We start from the raw sequence: 22,467 nt of genomic DNA, 5'->3' as shown, positions 1-22,467 counted from the left end.
ATGGAGATGAGTTTAACCTCAGCCCTAAAACATAGGTGAATACAGTCATATCATATCAGGGAGATTTCAGATAAGATTAAGATATTATCATATCATTAACATTAAAGCTCACAGAGAAAACAAGGTTCAACTGCATGTAGGTATATCACTTCAGATGCCAGTGCAATATGTATCAAAACCTCTACTATTCACTGCATTAAAATGACAATTTGGCAAAAGAGTGTAATTTAAGACTTTATTGAGAGTGCTTAAAAACAGTGTGAGTATATTAAACACAGATTTTACTGCCATGCTTCCATTTTAAAAATGTTTTGAATGACGTTCTCCCAATGCACACAGCTTTCTCTCTTCAGACTTCAGAATTTGACACCTGTTTCAAGAGATTAAACAAGTCAATTCTCTCATATGATTTCATAAATATATCACTCATTTATCAAAAAAGTGATATTTCCTAATGAATTATTAGTAGATTCAAAAGGTATGGTAGTTAAACCAAAAAATACTCAATTGTGTGAGTGCTTTTGGTCAATAAGAATAAAATTGCTATATTTACCGTAACTTAGCAAAGACTTACTGGCCTCAAACCTTTGGTGCAATTGGAACTTCACTGTTTATCAGGCTTGTTAAGTCTTCAAAAAGACACAAAAAATACGTTAGACAATAACAGTATAAATGTCTAAGACCGAATGTGACAGTCAGTGTAACATACCCTCAAAGTCAACAAAGATAATGAGGTCATCATTTTTCAGGTAATTCCTTCTGCGTAAGTCGTAGTGTTTTATGAAACTCCTCCATCCCAATGAATCTCCACGATAACACTGGCAACTTGGGTCAAAGGTACCAACGTTTCTTGGATTGTCCCATATTAGTTTGCCTCCACTGACTAGGGAACAGGAAGACAAAAATGATGTGTTTTTGTTGTATTAATTTAATCACAATACAAATCACTATAACTCTCAGTATACCTGTGCTCATGTCAGTAGTAAGGCTACGAGCAGAGGACATCCTCAGCTTAATGTCTGGATCCTGGTCCATCACCACTATGGTGGCCTGGCGGTTCAGAGCAGGCCACTGCATCACAATGTCATTGTCACCACTGGCCAGATGGAAGTACAGACCAGTGTAGTTGCCCGTGTAATCAGAGTAACCAGACAGTGGTCGTACTTGAACGCCAAAACCATAACCCTCAGGGCTATAGAAACGTGGGCTGTTCAGCACAGTGTTGTAGTCAGCTGTTTCCAGGATGCCTGAGAAGTTCTGGATGCGCCATACAGCGGCAGGGCAGTGCGTCTCTGTCAGGCTGATGTCATCGATGAATATGCCTCCTTCAGAGTTAGTGGGGTCTCCTTTAACTCCCTGAAATGCATAGCGGAACTTTGCCCCTATTTGTATCGGCACATGAGCAATCTTCCATGTTTTGTCTTCATCAGCTGGGGGAGAAAAACCTTTTGTTTTCATCACATTCATTTTATGATAAGCAATTACATAAGGGATCATTTAAGAGATAGTAAATGATTAAGCATGTTGTTTTGATTATACACAATAAATAAATGAATAAGCGGACTTTGAACGTTGACTTAAAATTATTTTACAATCTTGTGCGTATCATATCTTATAGCTTTCCTGCAATATACACTATTAATAACAAAGGTACCAAAGGAGGTTTTTCACAGCAATGCCAAAAAAAGAGACATTTTTGGTTACACAAAGAACCTTTCAGTTCTAAACCGTTCTTTAAAAAAGAAAAAAAAACCTGCATCTGAATATGCCTACTTTTATACTATTTAGTAATTGTAGCTAAATGGTATGTCTAAATTCATCATATTCATAAATCAGTGGGCGAAAATATCCAGATGACATACTATTTATTATTTTTAAACTAAATGTAGTACCTTATATACAGTATGCAATTTCAGATGCAGCTTTTTGGGAAAAAAAATTATAATAATAATAACTTTTTAAAGAATCCTTTTTTCACCATAAAGAATCAGTGTTAAGATTCCATGGAAATTAAAAGTTCTACATATAGGCTACTAGAAGTTCAAAAAGACAAACAATTACCCAAGATTGTGTGGAGTTTCTTTAATTTACGCACGGTTCCGGTTCCATCATCCATCTTGGCCCAAATTACTAGCCTGTCCTTTACTCTTCCAGTCATTTTGTAGAAAAATTGGAGACATTGTATCTTCCTCTTTGGATACAGGATGCGGGACTCGAGGAGAGCAGACTGCTCTGCATGTCCAGTGGAGGTGTCAAAGTGCACAGTATATCCTAAATCTAAAAATCACAAGGCAAGAATGTGATTAAACTGCAGCCATTTTAAAAAAGATACTTTTCAGGTGATTGAGATTTGTAACCTCTGCATTGTCCACTGAGTGTATGGTCCTCGGAGCCAGGAGAGCTTTTAAGATGGACCCAGTCAGCATCATCAGTGGAACTCTGTATCATCCCACAAATGTTTATGTTTTCAAAAGTGCATTGGTCCAGCAGGGTCAGAGAAGAGGCTGCAGCAAATAAATAATAATTAAATAAATAGTGTTTATAAATAATTATATATTGTTTCATATATTTACATCTACATGTGTATATATATTCTATTCCATACATTATATTAACATTATTAACATACAGCAGTTGTACATTCGATTCAGTCTGACAATGTCCATCTCACTAAAGTCCAGGTATTGCCCTATGATGTTGAAGAACTCTGGGATGTTGGTGGTGATGGTAGGAATATTGGGGTCTTTGTTGAAAGCAAATGGACGATAATGCATGACAGATTCATAGTCATATGGAGTATTTAGATCTGTGACAAAACTGTCGTCATATTTGTTGAAGTTATGCTCCATGCCTAAAAAACAAAAATATATGTGACATAAAAAAGGCACCTGCTAAATTGTAAGAGTATGTAATGAATATTAAACTACATGCTGTAGCAAATGACACCAAACCTAACTAACCTTCATTGACCTGATCTAGCCAGATCTTCACATAGTCATCTCGGTCCTGGCGAGACTGTGTATGGTAAAAGCCAAGGGCATGCAGCAGTTCATGCTCAATCACGGCCTTATGATCACAGCCAGGCCCTAGAGAAAGCACCTGCCCATTCTGTAGATCTCCAACATACGACCAGCACCTGCCACCAAATGCAAGTCCTGTTAGTGTGATTTGTTTATAAAATTTGACTTTGTATGTTTTCTGATGGCTGAATCCAATAAAGAGCACCATTATTTGAAGGCTAGGGTTAGTCTATGTGTTTCTTAAAAATCCGTTGTTATTATTATCATCATGTACACACTTAGTGTCAGGCCCAGATGAACTGAAATTGGGGCAAAATACTGTGTGAACCTGCTTATGCTCAAAATTTGTATTTTGTAGTTTCTAGTGGTTGGCTTCACACATACCCATCTCGCTTCTCAAATTTGATGTATGTCTTCTCGCCCTCGTAGGGTTTGAAATCAACACAGGACTTTAGACGGTACATTTCAAGCGCTTGATGAACAGCACCTTTTGCATTAAGGTCTGTGTAAAAAGAAAATAAGTTATCCATATTATCATATTGTCATAATAAAAATACTGATTTGTCAGTTTCTGTTTTTGTACTTGAAAGCAACTGAAAAATCACCTACCAAGGCTGTCAGACAGAATGTATGGAATAGGGAACTTCCATCTGTATGTTTCGTCAATAAGACCAACACGGCCAGGCTGTAAAGAGATAGATTTTAATAGACCTTCTCAAAATCAACAATAGATACTGATAAATTAAGAAAATTTTAACACATGCAAAAAAAAAAAATGTATATGTATATATATATATATATATATATATATATATATATATATATACACATACATATATTGATTATGCACCTACAGGTATGGCAATGTCTCCCTCAATCAGCTGGGTTTTTGCTCCTGACAAACAAGTTAAAAATGAATTTTTAATAAGGTTGTAAAGAAGTTCCTCAGGCATTTGTACATTAATCCATTCTTAAAGTATGCATTTGAATATACAGTAGTATTAAAATTAACTTTGTTGCCTTCGTTGTGTAATGTAATATATCAAAGTTGATATAGATTACCAAGATTGATGAAAGGGTTAAAATCGGGTTCATCTTCAACCTCTGTAGAAGAAATGGTGTTATATAATTAATTAGATGAATTGAATTAAAATGTATTATTTACAGTAATTAATTAAAATCATAAGTCTTACCATGAATACGAGTTGAAAGTGGAATCTGAAAGTCATCGAAGGAATATGGTTAAATGCATTTAGAGATACCAGTCAACAGGGTCCAAAGCCTGTGTAAATGTTATCAAATTTAAATTATAAATTCAGAAAATTGTTCACTCACAGCGTGAAGTGCTGCAGCCAGCACTGTAAAGACAAGCAGCCTTGGTAAAAGCATCCTGATAATATGTGGAGTACAAGAAATTGTGACTGCTTAAATTATATATAGAGAACTTTAACCTTTGACCATGTTTATTAGAACAATGGCTTTGAAACATCTCACTGCTGACAGTACTGTTATAACCCAAGGAACACGTGTCTGAGTGTTAGCAAATTATGTGCAGTTTGCAAAGCTTATGCAACTCAATGCAGCCCAACATACTGAAAATCAGCTCAAGCAATCCAGATTCTAGTAAATGTTTCTGTAACTGAATGAAACAAAAAGAACTGGGCTATTTATAAAGTACAGAAAACAGAATTCCTATGTCTGTATTAGATAAATCAAGATGATAGCCAAATAAGTGCTAAAATTGTGATAAAACTTTGGCAATACAACGATTTTAAAAGCAAAAATGTGTGAATTTAAATGCATTCAATTAACACACGAGGAAGGCTTTAAAGTAGCATGGAGTTGATTGGATTCATCAAAAGTGACTCGAATCTTTTGAATCAGTTTAAGATTCGAAGAATCAAAACAAGGAGTTGTTCACAATCTTTATTAAAAACTTGTAACAAATAGGCTATAGCCTACTAATAGCCTTTACGTTTTCAGAATTATTTGGTACAATTACTTTCATCGTTCTTCACAAAATGACGTGATGAATCGAGCCAACGATATGCCTGCTTTTGACTCTGCCGTGTGGATCCTCGATCGTGAAAATCTGTTTTGTTTTTTTAAGTACACTGGTTTTCAAACCGGTCCTGCAAGCACCATAGTAGCACCTCACATTATCTAACACCCATTTCAGTTCTTGCATTCTCATTCTCTATGAGCTGATAAGTTGAATCAGTTGTGAATGATAGATAAGGGGGACACAGAAAATGTGCAGTGCTGGGGGTGCTCGCAGGACCGGTTGGAAAACCACTGGTTTAGTTCATTCGTGGACGAGATTTCCAGTGTTCATTTTAAGCAGTTTCGCCGTTTCGAATCTTGTTCAACTTCAGAGTTCAGACTCTGGAAACGATTCTTAACTCTGAATTGGTTTGTTCATTGAAGGGGCGTGTTCCTTTCAGTTAGTCTACCAAATGAAATGCTGCTTCACAAGCCCGCACTCGAATGCTATTGGCTTGCGTTGCAATCTGTCATCAAAGGCGAGAACGCTGGGATGTGTTTTCAATTCGAATCATTCTTTCGACGAATCATTCACTGAAAAGATTTGTTTAAAATACTTTCCCCCCCAAAAAAATCAGTACGATTTTCACACTGATTCAAACTCAGCAGGATCTTTGACTCTGAGTCGAGTCGAGGCTCCTCCTGCTGCTCAAGCTGAGATTCGATGTTTGTTAGCCTTGCTAACGTCGATGTGTTCTGTTGGCAGACTCTTTCAGCTGACTCTGGTCAAGAGGATATATGAATGGTCCAAGTCAACGTCGAGTAAGTCATAAGAAATTATTTTTTTACCAGCTGTTCGACACCTCGTCATAGCAGTGGCTTGTATGCTAATAGTAAACAAGCTGGTCTTTGTCACTGGTTTCGCTATTGACAGCCACTTCCTATCTTGTCACTGATTTTCATAAAAGTTTTTGCATATTTTTTCTAATTTTCCGACCATCGTTTGAACTTTTTATATTGTATTTATGTAAAACATAACAGTATTGGCTTTCATTGTTACACCCACATGCACAGTCAGTGAGCTCACATGAGCTACTTCTCTAATAAGCAGTATTCATATGACTAATAAACCAGAATGGTTAAAGCACTGAGTTAACTAAAAGTTGTCAGGCACCAAGAACGGTGCCAGCTGAGACGAGTCAAGTATCTTGTTAAAACATGTCATGTCATGCTCTGTCATGAACTGTGGTGACAGTGTGGTAATCTTGTTTTTCAGGTTTAAAGTCTCTACCTAAGTGGAACTGGTTGGCTGTTTGCACAATGGGTAATTCAAGCGGGCACAACACTCTGGGTATCCCGCCAGGAAAAGGACCCCACCAAGTGGGATGCGCAGACCTGATGGTGGGGCACACAGTCCAAGTAAGTATGCACTTGAATTCAGTGTACTTGAATTGTCTGTATGTCATCATCAGGTTTAAACAATGTATGTATATTTCATCAAGGGTGCATTCTTGAGACTCTACTATCCATGCCATGCATCCAAGAATCCTCATATGCCAGATTGGGTCCCGTGCAAGGAGTATTTCAATGGCCTCGCAGACTTTATGAATATGAGCAGAGCACTAAGTGAAAGAATTTTTAACTACCTCTTTGGTAAGAATTTTTGGTTAAGCGCTGAGCCCTTCGAAAATGTCAGCCAACCATGCCACTTCCTCACTTTGAGATGTGGTTAAAGCATTGGTTGCCGCTGTTGTCATGCTTTGGACATTTATGTGTGTGTGTTTGTTTGCATTAGGGTCTTATAAAATCCCAGCAGCCTGGAATGCATCATTTAAACCAGATGGGAAATATCCTGTTATTATTTTCTCTCATGGACTGGGAGCTTTCAGGTGTGTTTGATTTGAAAATTCAGGAGCAAACGTGATGTCAATCCTTGATTGAGTGTTTTAAAGTGCCACTGTGTTTTTGTGTTGTATTTTCAGAACATTGTACTCAGCCATATGTGTTGAAATGGCTTCCCAGGGCTTCATTGTTGCAGCTGTGGAGCACAGGTGCTTGATTTCCATTGGAATTTATTAGCTATAAAAGTTTTCTTTTTCTTTGCAACTGGACCAGTATATTGAGATAAGAGATTACTTACTACACTTACTACAAACTGACTCGTTTACAATTGCTGTTCAGTAAACTCTCCTTGCCCTGTGCCAGTGAAAGTGTTTGTATGTTAGTAGTCGAAGTGTGTGAGAAGAATGCAAACAATAGTGTAAACTAGGTCATCACATTCTTAACAGTGTTGACCAGTGGACTGACAAGTAACACTGAACAGCAGTGTTGGTGAAACACTGCATTTCAGGTTTAGAAAAAAAAAGAAATAGGGTCTGAATTCAACTAGACTTAAAATTAAAGGGGTCATGAACTGCCTTTTTTGTGCTGTTGCCTGAGGTCCATTTATAATGTTATCAAAATTTTTACATAAAAAAAAAAACATAATTTAGAAGTAATAGGCTATTTTCTGTCCTGTTTTGACTCCCCTCATCACAATGCTATATTTGAATAGGCTTGGTCGGATTGTAGATTCAGAAGTATACACCCACTGCTATGATTCGCTAACAGTTGTTTATGTTTGACAGCCTATATCCTTTACAGATGGAAGCTGCTATGATTTAGGTTAAAAATGCACAGATACTCAGTATATCAAAAAATCTGTAATAACAGGGAAAGCATTAGTGGCCACATAATAAAAACAGTTACTCTGTTAACAGTTAACATTACTGTCGTTTCCAATATAATCATCACAGCATCATCTTTTAGTATCAGTCTTTCTGAAAATCCTGCGTCGAATTGTGCCTTGTTTGTGAATGAATCCACAGTAAAATGTAGTGAACAAAGGTCCCAATTCTTACTGATGCGGCGTGGAACTTCATTAAAAATAAAGCTAATCCACTCTTTCCTAATGTTGGATCTATGCAAAGACTGTTTTTCCACACTTTGGCACTGCACAGCATCTTGTTTTCTTCTGAGCATCTTTATTCCTTGGTTTCTGCATAGACCTGCGTTTGCCTCTCTAAGTATTTACACTGCATGTGTGAATCGGTGAGTGGAGCTAAGCAGGCAGTGATGAAGAAGCAAGCGTTAATCTTTTTCTATGGAGGCGGGGTTTAACCAAACTATTACCTCATAAAGTGGTACATTCAGTATAAGCTGTTTTTAGACTAACAAGACATTTTTGAGTTCTGAAACTTACAGAATGTTTTTATAGAACAATTTGTCAAAAGATTTTAATTTCTCAGCTCATGACCCCTTTAAATCGAAATGTAGCAATGGAAATACTTTGTAGTGTTGCTATTGTAGGGAACACAATTTTTTCTATAACTAAAGTTTTCAAATTTGTTATATCTAATTACTAGTTGTACGAAGTGCAAATTGTTATAGTTGAGTTCTGACTTCTATAGTGGTGAATGAGAATTATAACAAATATATATTTTTTGCAATCTCATTTGCCCCAATAGCAAATATATATATATATATATATTGTTTCAACGGCTTTCCAAAAAAAGGAAAAAAAAAATATTGAGAGATTGATTACAGTACATTTGTCAAAAGAGAAAGATATCATGTTTGCCATCACTTCCTCTCTTGTATTTTTTTTTTAAATCTTGTATTTTAAACACTCTTGTATCAGCGTTAACCGTATTATATAATTTAACATCTTTGTAAAAAACAAACAAAAACAAAAAAACAGACAAAATATAATGTTATAAATGTACATATGAAAATTAATTTACAGTCTGGAAATCTGTATCCATTCTGGGGTCCATTAACTAGAAATTTGATTTTGCTTCTCTAAAACATTAAATATTCTCACTCTTGTTAAAAATCTCAAGATCACTAATAGTAATGTGTTGTTTTTCTTTCACTTAAATGTAAAAATTTTAATTTCAGGGATGAATCTGCTTCTGCAACTTTCTACTTCAGAGAACATACTGAGCCAGGAACAAAAAAGCATCCATCATGTGACCTAGCCAAGCCTGTGTCTGATAATCTAGAAGAGGTTTGGATGTACTACAGGCCGTTGAAACCAGACGAAAAGGAGTTTCCTCTTAGAAACAAGCAAGTGAGGAAATCATCCTCTCGTTACTCATCTGATATCAAGAATATCAGATATGCTAAACAGTCACATTAAAATTTTTAGGCCCGTTTGTGATATTTGCAGCCAAAAATGTTTGTGTTGTGTTGTTTTGCAAGGAAAATCCAACAATAATCATTATCCTTTTAAGCAATAAGCGTTATCTATTATTTCTACGTTGTCTAGAACTGTCTGTGTTCCATGCAAATTAATCTTTTTTTTTTTTTTTTTTCAGGTAAAGCAAAGAGCAGATGAATGCATCAGAGCCTTGGATATTCTCATTGACATCAATTCAGGAAAGTCTGTGGAGAACGTACTACAGAGTGACTTTGATTTGTCAGCAATGGAGGTGAATATTAAAATTAGTTTAAGTTAGTTTAGTTCAAATTAAGAACTGCTCAGTTATATTTTTCAGTTCCGGTCTGCTGATGACGAGCCTTCTTGCATTTCAGAACTCCATGGACTTGTCTAGAACAGCGATTATGGGACATTCCTTTGGAGGTGCGACAGTGATCGAATGTTTGAGCAAGGATGTCAAATTCAAGTATGTTTTGAGCTGACTAGAAAGTCATGTGACCTTTACATATCATAACAGTCTGTGTGTTACAAGATCTTGTGGGTAGATTATAAACTTATATCAGGGAATCTGAGAAACAATGTTCTCAGTTAGTGCAGTTGGCCTTTATTTTATCCTTCACACTGGTGTCTGTGAAACCCTCTGCAAGTTTCCTGTTTTTTAGATTTTTATACATGCTGTCATGCTACTTGAAATCTTGTCATGCACTCAAAATTGCATCAAAGAGAGAATCATTTAATAATAATAAAAAAACATAGCAATAAATTTGTTGGGGTTTTTTTTAAGAACAAATTAAACTAGCCAAAAAAGACACATTTACTTGGTAAACTAATTACAGCAGCACAGTGGTAGTGCCATGTAGTTTGCAAGAAAAAATTAAAAAACAAATGATTAATCCTGTCATCAATGTTGCTTCCTAGCTGTGGTGTGGCACTGGACACCTGGATGGTTCCTCTGGATGAGGAGATCTTCCCTGGAGTGAAGCAGCCAATCTTTTTTATTAACTCTGAAAAATTCCAGTGGATTGAGAATATCATCCGTATGAAGAAGCTGGACTCTGCCATCTTTTCTAGAAAAATGATAACCATCAAGTAAGTAATTCCTTTTTCTTTTTTTTTTTCTTTTTACAAGTTGTAATTCAGTCTGAAAAATGTGCTTCAATTAATTGTGCTGTGCTGTGTTTTGGCAGAGGGACAGTCCATCAGAGCTTCCCAGATTTCACATTTCTTACCGGGAAGTGTATTGGAAGGTTCATGAAGCTAAAAGGAAATATAGATCCACACATAGCCATGGATCTTTCCAACAAAGCAACTTTGGCTTTTCTTCAACGCCACTTAAGTGAGTTAATTTACCTTTTTCGGGTTAGTGTACCTCATCTCACTTTCTATAGATTTTTTTTTTACACTACTTTTAAAAAGTTTGGGGTCAGTAAGTTTGAATGTGTTTATTCAACAAAGATGCATCTAATTAATCAAACGTGAAAAAAAAATCTTTCATCAAAGAATCCTAATATAATGTTTCCACAAAAAGATTAGGCAGCACAACTTTTTTCTACATACATTGATAAAAATGAATGACTTGAGCACCAAATCAGCATATAAGAGTGATTTCTGAAGGCTAGTACTGGCTGCTGAAAATTCAGCTCTGTAAGACATTTGACATTTTAAATTGTAATACAATTTCACAATATTAATGTTGTACTCCATTTTGATCAAATCAGTGGAGTTATGTTAAACTGGAGACTTTTCCCCAAAAAATTGCATCAGTAATGTAATACTGTAAACTTGTTTGATATATCTAACACATCTCTTTATTTTCCAGATATGGACAGAGACTTTAATCAGTGGGATCCTTTAATTGATGGAAAAGACGACAACTTGATTGCAGGAACCAATATTACTATCCCTCCATCATCTATATAATCGATTAAGATGAAATATATGTAATCTTGCAAACGCACATGTAACAAATGGAGTCAAAAGGTTACATCTTTGAGCAAGAGCCAATCTATCACTATGAAATTCCATAAAAGACTATATTTTGAGTACGATTGAATTTGCACTAGGGATTGTAACTATGCATGTAAATTAATTTTTTTTTTTAACATGACAAACTACAATTTATATAGGATGACTTATGAAAGGTAGCACTTGCAAAACCGTGCAATAGACTTTTAACACTTCACCATCCTTTTATCATGTGCCTTCCTGTTGTTACTTAAAGTGGGTTTTTTATATCAGTGTTTTCAATTAATTTTGTGACAAATGTTACATGGCAAAAGTTAGCAAATCATTTGAAAATATGAAATACCATACTGTGAAATATTCAGCATAGCCTGCTTGTTTCACCCCAATGATTTTAACACAAAACTAGCCACATAGTTTATGGATCTGTAACTTAAACTTCTGATTTTTTAAGTCAATATAATCAGTTTTTACACTACTAATTTCAGGTCAGCAAAAAAAAAAAAAATCACATTGGATTAAGATTTCTATGGTTTCCAGTAAAGCCACAAAAATGCCTAAGTTCTTTATATGTATGTGAGATTTTGTATATTAAACAGAATATCTCACCATTGGTATTGTTTTTTTTTCCCCCACATACATAGTCTGAATAACAACGAAATGTTCATACAAGTGCTACACAAAGGTTGCATATTTATTAAACCAAACTTCAAGTTTCCACAAAATGCAGCAAATTGCTTTTCCCCACAAATTTAAATTTAAGAGCTTTTGAACAAACAACAAAATCCAAAGTCAAGAAGTATAATTTAGAAATATTGTTTAAGAATGCAAGAAAGGAAAACAATGAAAGGCTATGTAATAACTGAAAAACAAACAAAACAGCCTTCATCTGCAATGAGAAATCACTGAACAGTAATGGGATGAAATAAACTACAGCTCCACTATGAACAGGCAGTAGTGCTTATTGTTGCTATTATACTGTTAATGGTATTAGGCAGACCATAAATGTGATTAACAAAAGAAAAAGAAAACATTACATAAGTAGCTTGCCTCTTAAGATACATCAACCATCTCCCGAGAGGTATTCATTAGTCAAGCTTCTGTTTTTCATTTTCTCTCTCCGGCTCAAATACGTCTGCCTGGGATTCTTGCAAGACACCAACGAAAATGACATCGTCAGATGTGTCCTCACCCTTCAGGGTCAGATGAGTGACACATGAATCCTCTGCACTAGTGCAATCAGATGCATCGGACTTTTCTCGTACACCTGTGAAGCACACTGCTGTTTTAGTTCCAAAGACTATAGAATACCCAAGACATGTCACTCATATAGTTTTGAATGGGAAAAAAAAAAAAAAATGCAGCGCTCAATTGCAGGAAGCCCCACCTTTTGGATTAAAGAGCCAATCGATAATCGGTAAAGTCAGCACAGCTGCCGTTAGAAGTCTCGGTTGCTATTGAAACAGCCAGTTCTCTGAGATATGCTTTTAGGACTGTGCATGCGCAGTTGCGCACTAGCTGATCTAGCCTGAGAAATAAGCTTTTTATAATGCTATTGGAGCAAAAGTAACAACATTTATGACAGTTGTTGTCAGATTTCTTTGGCGATTTCAAAAATGACATTTTATCCTAAGCTTAGTGAACAGTTTTGGAGAATTTGATCCCCATTCAAAGAGACAGGAGCTGCACTTGGATGCCCCAGAGGCGTTTCAAAGATGGCCGCCGAGTGACATGACTCGTCTTAAAGAGACTTTGTTAGATCTCACTTAAAACCAAAAAATATAATTTCAAATAAAAACAGTGGGACTGTTAATGATTTTTACATTTATATTCACACTTAAATGACTTACATGAGGATTCTTCAGCATCAGTATTGGGTTCCACAGTAACTGTATCTCCCTGAAGCTGAAGTATTCAAAAGTAAGGAACACCAATAAACACCTCAAATGTTTGTGGTTAATGAACTGAGTAAACGGTAAGCTTATAATACCGTGCCATCAGATGCAGTATCAGATTCCGTTCCATCACTGGTAAGAACAATAAGATCTTCAGGTACATCTAATAAAAATAAATAAATTACAATTAATAAATGCTAAACATCCATTCTTTATGTTAAAATTGAAAGACTTTCATCTGAATATGTAACACAAACATGACATACTTTTAAACTCCTCAAGCAAGTCATCAGTCTCTGGTGCAGTTTCACACACATCCTGTATTTGCAAAAACATACGAAAGGAATATATTTTCAGCCACTGTTGTAGGTATTTAACAAGATAAGAGAGAGAAAGGACAAAACACCTTATGATGAGCCACATCCAGGAAATCCATCATTAATTCCACTCCAGTAGTCATCTTGGCAGCATCTTCTAAAAAGTCATATTTTACAAATTACAATAAAATAGCACAATCAGCTAATTTTTTATGAAGTTTGAGTTTATATCTCAAAGTATGAAAGGTAACCTCCATGCTCTCCATCTGAAGTATGTAAATCCTCTTGGGGCTCCTTGCTTTCTACTTGATCAGGCTGGAGTACAAATAAATTGAAGAGTCCTTGTTAAAAACCATTTAAGTAGTTTTAAACCTCAATAGTCTTTTGTCATATCTGTGTACTTACAGTAAGTACTTCAACAAGATCATGTACTTGTGTACCTTCCCCTGACACATCTACAACTGAAAAAAAAAAAAATCGCCACTGTCATTGGCATTGATGTCCAGGATAGAGCAGGACAATAATGTTGTTGTTTTTTCCAGTAAAGTTTTGTGTGAACGATGATGTGCATGCAAACCTGGTCAATGTGAAAATGTGAATTTTTCACATAGACTTATTTCATGCTGTCTGAACACAGACATTCATTTAAATGCAGATTTAATAGAAGATCACTTTTTAATGCAAACAGACATTCTACAGTACATTCATAAAATGTACTATGCACAATTTGGAACTGAGGTCCCGATACTTTTTAATAAGAAGGTAAATCAAGCAAGCTCACTTACCCTCAGAATGTTCAACCAAAACAATGGAGCAGGATACACACCCTGTGGCTTGAGGCTGCAAGTGAACACACCCCTATCAGATTACCATCACTCAACTGTACTAGCTTTTGATTGCTACAACAGCATCACACTGTACCTGGTCTGCAAGTTCATCACCTGGATCCATTTGGGCAATGCGTGTTTCTTCACCTTGACATAAAAAAAAAAATGAAAAAAAAAAAAATGCACAATTTTAACTATAGTATATTTTAATGTGTATTAAAAAAATGCAGTATGTTATGCAGTGATTTTGCTAATCTCTACAAACACTTACCATTTGGTTCTTCAGACGTGACAACAGTTCCATATTCTGCATCTTCCACCTTGTGTAATCAGAGGTAGAATTGGTTGTTAAAGTACATGTTCAATTCTCAACTGCTGTAAACATTCTACATAACACAGCTAAACATCCATTTACCTTTGAAGGACTTTTCTTCAATTTAGTACGTTTCTCCCTGGTTACTTCATCTACAAAATAATTTTTATGTTATCTATACACATACATACATACATACATACCATACATACATACATACATACACACACACACAAAAATACAATACTTACCACTTAGAACTGCAGCTGCAATGCATGAGGTCTGCAATTAAAGAAGTAGATGAGTAAAAAATAATTTGATTATAAACAAACAAGACTCCAGCATTCCACACCTGCAATGGCTTGTCTGGCAGAATTTCGAAGATATTGAGAGGATCTACTACCACTTCAGAGTCATGTTCCACAAGCAACACCTGAAAAAAATAAATAAATAAGTCTGAAGATGAATCTGCTGTTATCCTAAACAAAACCAGGTTTCTTTACCAGAAAACACATCTAACAGTAACACTTAAAAGAAACAAACAAATAAAAGTGTGAATGAGAAGAGAAATTCTCACCAATGCAGCATCTTCAGAAATTTTTAAAATTTGTGCTTTGCACCAATTTCTTCTTGCATGAGACCATATCACACATTCTGATCCAACAAGCTTCATCTCTGTTGCTCGCCTTAAATAGCCCAAGTCTTTAAAAATATGAAGATTTTATATATATATATATATATATATATATATATATATATATATATATATATATATATATATATATATATATATATATATATATATATATATATATATATATATATAAAGGAAAGAAGACCATTTGCATACAGTGAATATTGTATCTCTAGAAGTTGCACGACAAATTGTATGTCACATTCAAGCTTACCTGATTTAATGATCTCAAATGATGGTGACTCTGGTTCCTCAACAATGCATAATTGAGAATCGGTGTTATTCATCAAGAAGCTATTTATATTCTCTGAGGAAATCATAGATGTAGCTCCCTCAGAGTGCTGTGACAAACCTACAGGAAGGGGTGTTGGGTCTGTCTCAGGAAACGCATGTTGGGGTGTTGTGATTAATGGACTTGTGAAAGCTGAAACTGGTTCATCTTCCATGACACATATGGTTTCATGATCCTCTTGTGCATCAGAGGGCACTATGCTCACTGTATCAAGGGAGGCAACATTTTCAGTAATCATCTCGAGTGACTCATACAGTGCTTCATTTCCAACTTTTGTACTTGTCAGTAAATCAAACTGCTCCTGTTCAGAATGTTGCATTTCGAGAACTGATGTGCAGGCTTCATTGTCAACATTGTCAGTGTCTGAATCATGGATAACTACTGAGTCAATATTAACTTCAGCAGCCACAGAGACATCGGTGGGCACCAGTTTTGCTTCACTTAATAGTTCAACAGATGAAGTTTCAGCACTTTGACTTTTCCAATAGCTTCTCATGGTATCATTAATGACAGCACCATTGCAATCCAGCTTGACAAAGTGTGGCATTTCAGAGTTCTCCATTTTCTCAACAGTGATATTTAAAAGCTTGTCATTAACTAGCTCAAAGAACACATCATCTGCCTCTTCAGCCCAGAAACCCTTGGAAAGATCAAAACCTTCAAGCTGGCAGTCGAATGCCTGAGGGGGCACATCTGATAGCTCAGGTGGAAGTGTTTTAACGTCACCAATATTGACTTTTGCCTCATTTCCATAGTCTACAAAGGTAATGGAGAGAGTGTCAAATTCCCTAGATGTAACTTTAGCTCGATACCACAAATTATCTTCAGTGAAAAGGGCAATGCAAGCACTTCCAACTGGCAGAGATTGCTCACTCATAGTTTTTTCTGATGCATTACCAGCATTCTGTAATATATCTGAAATCTCTTGAAGTTTGTCAGTTGCTGCATACTGGCACCAGAAGAGTTGAGGACCCTTGATGAATGAGGTGTATCCAGTGATTATTTGACCAGCTGATATGGTAGGGTTCTTGTAATGGGTACAGACTTTGATATCAGATGTCTGCTTGACACCCGGGGTCGTAAGCTCAGTTGCTGGTGTAACATCACCCCTGCAGGTGGATCCAAGCACCACACCATTAACATCAAGTTTCACTTCCCAAATGGTCCTGGACATTTTCACAAATGTGCACATGACCTTTTCAATGTTTTGTTCAATTACTTGTTTGAAGTTGGGTGCAAGTTCTTGGTCTCCACTCTCAACATTTAGTTTATGTACAGAGCAGTGGTTGCTGTACCTAGGAAACGAAGTAAATGATTGATCAAGATGACATATTTTTGAGGCAGAAATTGTAACCGTGTTTCCAAAGTCAACAAATTCAACATCGATGCTGTCACCGGTGTTTTTTCTTACTGCTGCACGGTACCAGGAGTTATCTTCAGGAAACATTGCACAAACCAAGTCTCCCTCATGAATATCACTGGGATCGATGTTTGCGCACCTTGATTGGTCGGCATTCAACTTCTCCACAAGTGAATAAATGTCATCCTCATCAGTTGCAAACTGAACAAAGAAGCTACAGGGGCTATTGCAATGAGAGATGAATACCTCAGCTTCTAGACCTGGTTTTATCATTTTCACTGGGAGTGCTGATTCGTTAAGAAGAGCCTGCGACTTGGGTTTTAAAAAATCAGTTTTGTCAGACGTACAGGGGTGCCGCACATCAGCTCGATCACTGCACTTTCTTTGTGGATCATGTTGTTTCTGGGAATTATGCAAGGTCTCAAAATCTCTTGTTGGTTCTGGTCTACCATCTGTATGGAATCCCCACTTGCTCTGTGGCTGTTTTGATTCAACTTCCCCTTCTTGTGCTGCAAAACGGTCACGGGATTGGGGAACTTGATAAACGAAATCTCGCTTTAGACCACTGTAACTTTCCTTCATATGGGTTGCCCCATTTTGTGCACTTCTGTTCTTTGAACTATATCCTTTGAATGCACTTGGTTCATTTCTATGGATTTCATTGTGAAACTTCTGTCTGATCAGTGCATTCACTTGAGTTTTTCCCTCATAAAGTTCCACCAAAAGCTTTCCTCCTGGGTCTTTTGCCACGATCAAAGCAGTGAAACAATGACTGTCTGCAAAATTCCGAAACCAATTTCCAACTTCACATGACACATCTTCGGGCATATCTGAGAGCCCACATTCAATTGCCTGCACTGGGATGGACATAATTTCTCCTGCTTCAATTGGAACCGGCAGTAAGTCTGATTTATCTACTTCCAGCGTGTCACCGTAATCCACAAAATTAACCACAACTGATGGTTTTGTAGACTTTATTTGGCCTCTGTACCAAAGTCCATCTGTGTATTTTGCAAAGCAAACTGTTCCAAAAGTCTGAGGACACTTGGTTTCCTCTAGCTGACGGCATAGGAAAGTGACCTTCTTTGAAAGTTTCTCAATCTCCTCCGAATTCCTGGCAAGATGGCAAAAGAAATGAGTGACACTTTTCACACAGGTGATACTCACTTCCTCTTCACACCCAGTCTTGACTCCATGTGAAGAATAATAGTAGGTGTCTAGGCGAAAGGGTGGAAGAGGAGCTTTCTTAGAGGGAGCACGGTCAGCTAGACGTCTTTGGACAAGGAGATTGCAAATGCTTTGGAATGGGGTCTCCAAGTCTACCACATTGAATACAACTTTCTGGGAGTCATACATTACAGCAAATATGGTGCACTTTAATGGCACATTCATGGATGCTGCTGCGTCAACAAACTCTTGAAACTGCAATGTGGCTTCAGGGTTCCAGTCTAAAGCTGAGTGGGAAACTGGTTGGATCAGGTTATACAAACTGCATCGAAAGGCTTGTCCCTTCATCTTCAAGAATGCTGGAGTGATCTTTCGAAGATGTTCAACAGCAACCGTCTTTGTCTGTCCATAATCAACAAACAAGACATCCACATGAGGTGTTTGGTGCTTTTGAATGACCAAGGCTCTGTACCATATCCCAGTTTCAGGATGACGGGCAACACAAGCTGCTTCCAAAGGTGGCTGAAATTTACTATGAGCATAGAAACGCTGTATGTCTTGCATTAGCACTTCTAAACATGCTGCATTTTTGGCTTTTTGACACCAAAAATCATTTGGACTCTCAATGTAGGATACAGTCACCTCCAGTGAACTTCCAATGGGAAACAAGTATTCCTTGAAAGCAGATGCACTGTCTGTTATGGCAGAAGAGCTGGAAGGCATTTTATGCAAAGCTCCTGTCAAGAATACACCAGATGTGTGTGTAGTTTTTAAACTACAAGATCTTTTGGTAGAATTATCCACAAAGCTCTTTTCACTGTCTGCAAAATCTGCATTGCACAGCAACTTGCTCACATCATTTTCTCCATCTAATCTCGGATCCACTAATTGGACAATGTGAGTGTCTTGATGCTTGTCTTGTATGTGCAAATCAAGTACTCGGTCTTCAACAAGTTTTGAAAAGAACAATGTAGCCCTCTCGTCCCAATGTTTCAATCTGGACTTAATGCCATAGAGGGAGCACTTCACTGCCACAGCAGGTAACTGCTGAAATCTGAGAGGCAACTGTCTAAGGTTGAAACAATCAACAAGTTCTGTATTACCATAGTCAAGGAAGTAAACTTCTGCTTTCTTGTCAATTACCTTATAGATAGCCGCTCTATAGAACACACCATCCTGGGCTTTAGCTGCACAGAGGAGACCGACAACAGGCTTTCTTATCAATCCATCAGTGCTTGTTGGATCACTGTACAGATTTCCAAGACCATTCATTAGCTGACTGAATTCATCTGCGTATCGCTGAGTTTGAATCCAAAACTTTCCAGGGTTCTCAACATGCTGTACAACTGCCACATGTGAAGTGTTAGGTGTAAGACTTTCTGTGAAAAAAACTGGCTTGTTCCCTTTAACGTCAGAGTAGGTTTCATCGATGTGTGTGGCCTTGGTTGTCTCCAAAATCTTGCTCTTTTGAGATAATGGGCTCTTTTGAACAGCAAAGTCTGTAAGGGTCATATCAGAGTCCAGTGAACATTTCTGTTTCAGTTCAAACAATTTGTTGATGTTCATGTTCTCCTCTCCGTAAAATGTGACATAGTGGACACCTTCAGAAGTGCTTTGATACTGAAACTTGGCAATCACTGTGCGGTTGAGCAGGAGAGATTTCAGGTAATCAATTTCTGAAGCTGTCCAGCCAACACCTCTGTCGACTATTCCATGAAGGGAGCACACATACGTTACGACAGGCATCCTGAAGAATTCAGTGGAAAGTGGTCTGACATTCTCAACTTGTACAAATTGTTTCTTCCCATAATCCACCTGCAAAATTTCAACCACATTGTTGGCAGACATGACCTGCTGCAGCACAGACCGATACCACTTGCCGTCACTTCCTCTTGACGCACACGGGCTGCCTAGATTCTCAAGTTTTGCGAAGTTACAACCAACTCTTCCCTCGTAATGCTGAGTTATCTGTTCAGTTAACTTTTTCAGCTCCTGGGAAAAAACCTTAAGCTGACAGAATATTCGAAATGGACTTGTTACTTCCGTGACCACAACGGTCTCAACAGTGTCGGTCTGTAGCTCTGGGTACATGTAGGCCTGCTGCTTCGGTGTTTGCTCGATGATCTCAATTGGTTTGGTCCTAATGGAAGAAACTCTCTGAGTTTCTCCAGGCCCACTGTTGGCCTGCAAAGATCTGGCTACAAACTCCTTGAACCGATCACTGTACAGCTTCTTTGCAAAGCCCATTTCAAACATCTGTCTGGACAGACAAGGAATGTCAAGTAGGAATGTTCGGTGAGGCACAAGAACATCTTGAACAGTGGCACTGACTCTTCGACCACAGAAGATCTTCATGAACTCTAAAGCCATTGCTGACCATTTGTTTTCAGGAGACAGTGGTAGGACATTGGCAAGAACACAGAATTCAACTTCAGGGGGAAGATAGAAAAAGTCACTTTTGCCCCATGCTAAAGTATTTATAGTGGCACGCAGCGTTCTGCCTTCATCAATTAAAAACACACTGTACTCATCAGTATCTCTGGACACTATACGGGCTCTGTACCATGTTTCATACACTCGTACAAGACACAAGTCACCAGGGTTTCCATCCGATTCACAAAAAACCTCTCTGGGGTACTGAATCTCTTTTTTCAGCTGCTGATATGCAAATTTTCTGTCTTGATCAAAATTCCCCCAAAACTCTACCAGAGCACATGCTGGGTTCAGGTTTACTCTGGCAATGAGTACAGGTACATTTGAACCCGCTGATGGGAGTCCTGGAATAGAACACATGGTGGCCCCTTCTGTGACTAAATTTCTCCGGATATATCTAGAAACAGAGAGAGGATGTATGAGAAGAAGAAAAAAAAGGACTCTTACATTACTCTGTAAACTTTTGTAAATAGTTGACATAAACTGGACACACTTATATATATACATAAATTTGGACAACACTAGACAAACATCCAACAATTAGACAACCAATGTCAAGAGTTTAGACTACAATTTATATGCATCAAAGTAAGCATGTTTTAGGTTTTTTTATGTTACATTTATAACTCTAAGGGACAGGAAAGAGGAAAATGCACTACGAAAAAAAATACTTTACTGAAAAATTAATTCTGTACATTTTTTATTTATAGACCACTGAATATGACATAAGACAATACATAGTATGAGCATTAACACCGTAGTTTACCTCAAGGTACCAGCTAGAGTACAAGTTAAAAGTATAAAATTACTCGAGTAATTAGGGAAGGTGTTGGAAGGAGTATGTCAACTGGCTGTTATCACAGGTGAGGGCTAATTTACAGGCAACTGGTGCAGCCTCTGATAGCTAACACATGAAATTCACATTTTGCAATGTCTTGCATGTCATACACACTGGTCCATAAAATCAATTTAGTAAAGTAACCTTCAGCCTCGTATTTGGCATAAGCTGTCAGTTTTAACGAACCTTTGAAAATTCCCGAAAATGACTTTAGATTATGTTGCGTCAGGACATTTATTCACAGACATTAAATGTTCGGCTTACTCCCTCGAAAACTAAATACGATTTAATAAACTCAACAAAACACCATTTACAGTTTCAAAGTTGTGACTTTCCTTTTTTTACAAACGCCTGAAACGCGACAAATCCATTTCGACCAATGTCAATCATTTCAATCAACACACATTTAATAGATAAAGCCACACGTTACAACATGAAAAAACCTTTATGACAAACACTCACCACTGCAGGATATACTCCGCTTTTATTTCAGTGCTGACAAACGACATCTTGGCTTCTTTTGTGGGACCGATGAGGAAGAAATTTCACCCCGTGATACTAATATTAGTTTTAGCGATCAACTAAGTTTCAGTTTATACGAAAATCGGGGAAAACGACCAACTTCTATAGCCGATAATTTCAAGAAGAAAACAAAAGATTCTAATTAGATGCCACTAATGTTGCTTTCGCGCCTCGTTCTGGCGCGTTCACCTGATTGGCTCATTTATGGTCAGACGGAAGTTCAGTAAGAGACGGAGGCAACGATACTTAACAAAGTTTAAATCCTGATCCAACGCAAGATATTGAATTATTAATAATTAATATAGTGTATGACTATAAAGATGAATATGTTGTAATGAAATTAATTCCAGGTTAATGTTTTTTCCTCACTCATCTCTTAACAACTTTAATGTTATTGTATTACCAAAATCATTTAAATGCAATTACTTAAAATGCAATTATAATAAATAAATATATATATATATATATATATATATATATTTTATTTTTTTTTTTATTTAAATAATATACTGTATATGAACTTATAAGCAATATTATATTGATTTTCCAATTAAATGTGAATCCAAAATGTTCTCCAGTCAAATCATTGTTCATTATGTATTTTAATTTGTAAAAGCTGGCTATAAATGTATGTATGGCTATA

General features: G+C 36.9%; 3 protein-coding genes across 4 annotated transcripts; 1 reads left to right on the top strand and 2 right to left on the bottom strand.

The window, feature by feature from the left end:
* Positions 1-214: 214 nt before the first annotated feature.
* Positions 215-4,455, bottom strand: mep1a.1 (meprin A, alpha (PABA peptide hydrolase), tandem duplicate 1). Of its 2 annotated transcripts, none has more exons than XM_052535325.1 (14): positions 4,356-4,455; positions 4,214-4,238; positions 4,083-4,124; positions 3,875-3,915; positions 3,630-3,705; positions 3,405-3,522; positions 2,961-3,136; positions 2,630-2,851; positions 2,358-2,504; positions 2,062-2,277; positions 966-1,430; positions 710-883; positions 554-629; positions 215-370 (listed from the first exon to the last, which is right to left on the bottom strand). In XM_052535325.1, the coding sequence occupies exons 1-13, from the start codon at positions 4,407-4,409 to the stop codon at positions 580-582; spliced, it is 1,806 nt and encodes a 601-aa protein (XP_052391285.1). In that variant the 5' UTR covers positions 4,410-4,455; the 3' UTR covers positions 215-370; positions 554-579. The 2 variants fall into 2 exon arrangements, with proteins under 2 accessions (XP_052391285.1, XP_052391286.1); XM_052535326.1 differs by having other exon boundaries at positions 575-629.
* A 1,105-nt stretch (positions 4,456-5,560) lies between these two features.
* Positions 5,561-11,777, top strand: LOC127938609 (platelet-activating factor acetylhydrolase). Its single transcript, XM_052535327.1, has 11 exons — positions 5,561-5,825; positions 6,280-6,422; positions 6,506-6,656; positions 6,799-6,892; positions 6,986-7,054; positions 8,943-9,114; positions 9,362-9,475; positions 9,579-9,670; positions 10,123-10,293; positions 10,392-10,540; positions 11,024-11,777. The coding sequence occupies exons 1-11, from the start codon at positions 5,753-5,755 to the stop codon at positions 11,122-11,124; spliced, it is 1,329 nt and encodes a 442-aa protein (XP_052391287.1). The 5' UTR covers positions 5,561-5,752; the 3' UTR covers positions 11,125-11,777.
* Positions 11,778-11,829: 52 nt separating this feature from the next.
* LOC127938606 (tudor domain-containing 6) lies at positions 11,830-22,040 on the bottom strand. Its single transcript, XM_052535324.1, has 16 exons — positions 21,765-22,040; positions 15,427-20,861; positions 15,096-15,220; positions 14,871-14,951; positions 14,770-14,800; positions 14,621-14,670; positions 14,477-14,525; positions 14,300-14,352; positions 14,164-14,218; positions 13,784-13,839; positions 13,630-13,693; positions 13,468-13,535; positions 13,328-13,379; positions 13,157-13,224; positions 13,017-13,071; positions 11,830-12,433 (listed from the first exon to the last, which is right to left on the bottom strand). The coding sequence occupies exons 2-16, from the start codon at positions 20,822-20,824 to the stop codon at positions 12,255-12,257; spliced, it is 6,384 nt and encodes a 2,127-aa protein (XP_052391284.1). The 5' UTR covers positions 20,825-20,861; positions 21,765-22,040; the 3' UTR covers positions 11,830-12,254.
* Positions 22,041-22,467: the final 427 nt, after the last annotated feature.

This window comes from Carassius gibelio, chromosome A20 (genome assembly GCF_023724105.1).
Source record: "Carassius gibelio isolate Cgi1373 ecotype wild population from Czech Republic chromosome A20, carGib1.2-hapl.c, whole genome shotgun sequence".
Taxonomy (NCBI): domain Eukaryota; kingdom Metazoa; phylum Chordata; class Actinopteri; order Cypriniformes; family Cyprinidae; genus Carassius; species Carassius gibelio.
The sequence above is the reverse complement of the archived record's forward strand: the minus strand, read 5'-3'. Positions and strand labels throughout refer to the sequence as shown.

Bases quoted from the DNA above. Each gene is read 5' to 3' on its own strand.
- LOC127938609 (XM_052535327.1), top strand. From the start codon at position 5,753: ATGTGTTCTGTTGGCAGACTCTTTCAGCTGACTCTGGTCAAGAGGATA. The intron at 7,055-8,942 runs GTGCTTGATTTC...TTTTAATTTCAG, and splicing joins GTTGCAGCTGTGGAGCACAG to GGATGAATCTGCTTCTGCAA. The intron at 9,671-10,122 runs GTATGTTTTGAG...GTTGCTTCCTAG, and splicing joins AGCAAGGATGTCAAATTCAA to CTGTGGTGTGGCACTGGACA.
- LOC127938606 (XM_052535324.1), bottom strand. From the start codon at position 20,824: ATGTGTTCTATTCCAGGACTCCCATCAGCGGGTTCAAATGTACCTGTA. The intron at 14,801-14,870 runs GTGTGGAATGCT...CTTTAATTGCAG, and splicing joins TGCCAGACAAGCCATTGCAG to ACCTCATGCATTGCAGCTGC. The intron at 13,225-13,327 runs GTATGTCATGTT...TATTTTTATTAG, and splicing joins CTTGCTTGAGGAGTTTAAAA to ATGTACCTGAAGATCTTATT.
- mep1a.1 (XM_052535325.1), bottom strand. From the start codon at position 4,409: ATGCTTTTACCAAGGCTGCTTGTCTTTACAGTGCTGGCTGCAGCACTT. The intron at 3,916-4,082 runs GTAATCTATATC...CTTGTTTGTCAG, and splicing joins TAACCCTTTCATCAATCTTG to GAGCAAAAACCCAGCTGATT. The intron at 1,431-2,061 runs GTAATTGTTTGT...TTTCTCCCCCAG, and splicing joins GAAACTCCACACAATCTTGG to CTGATGAAGACAAAACATGG.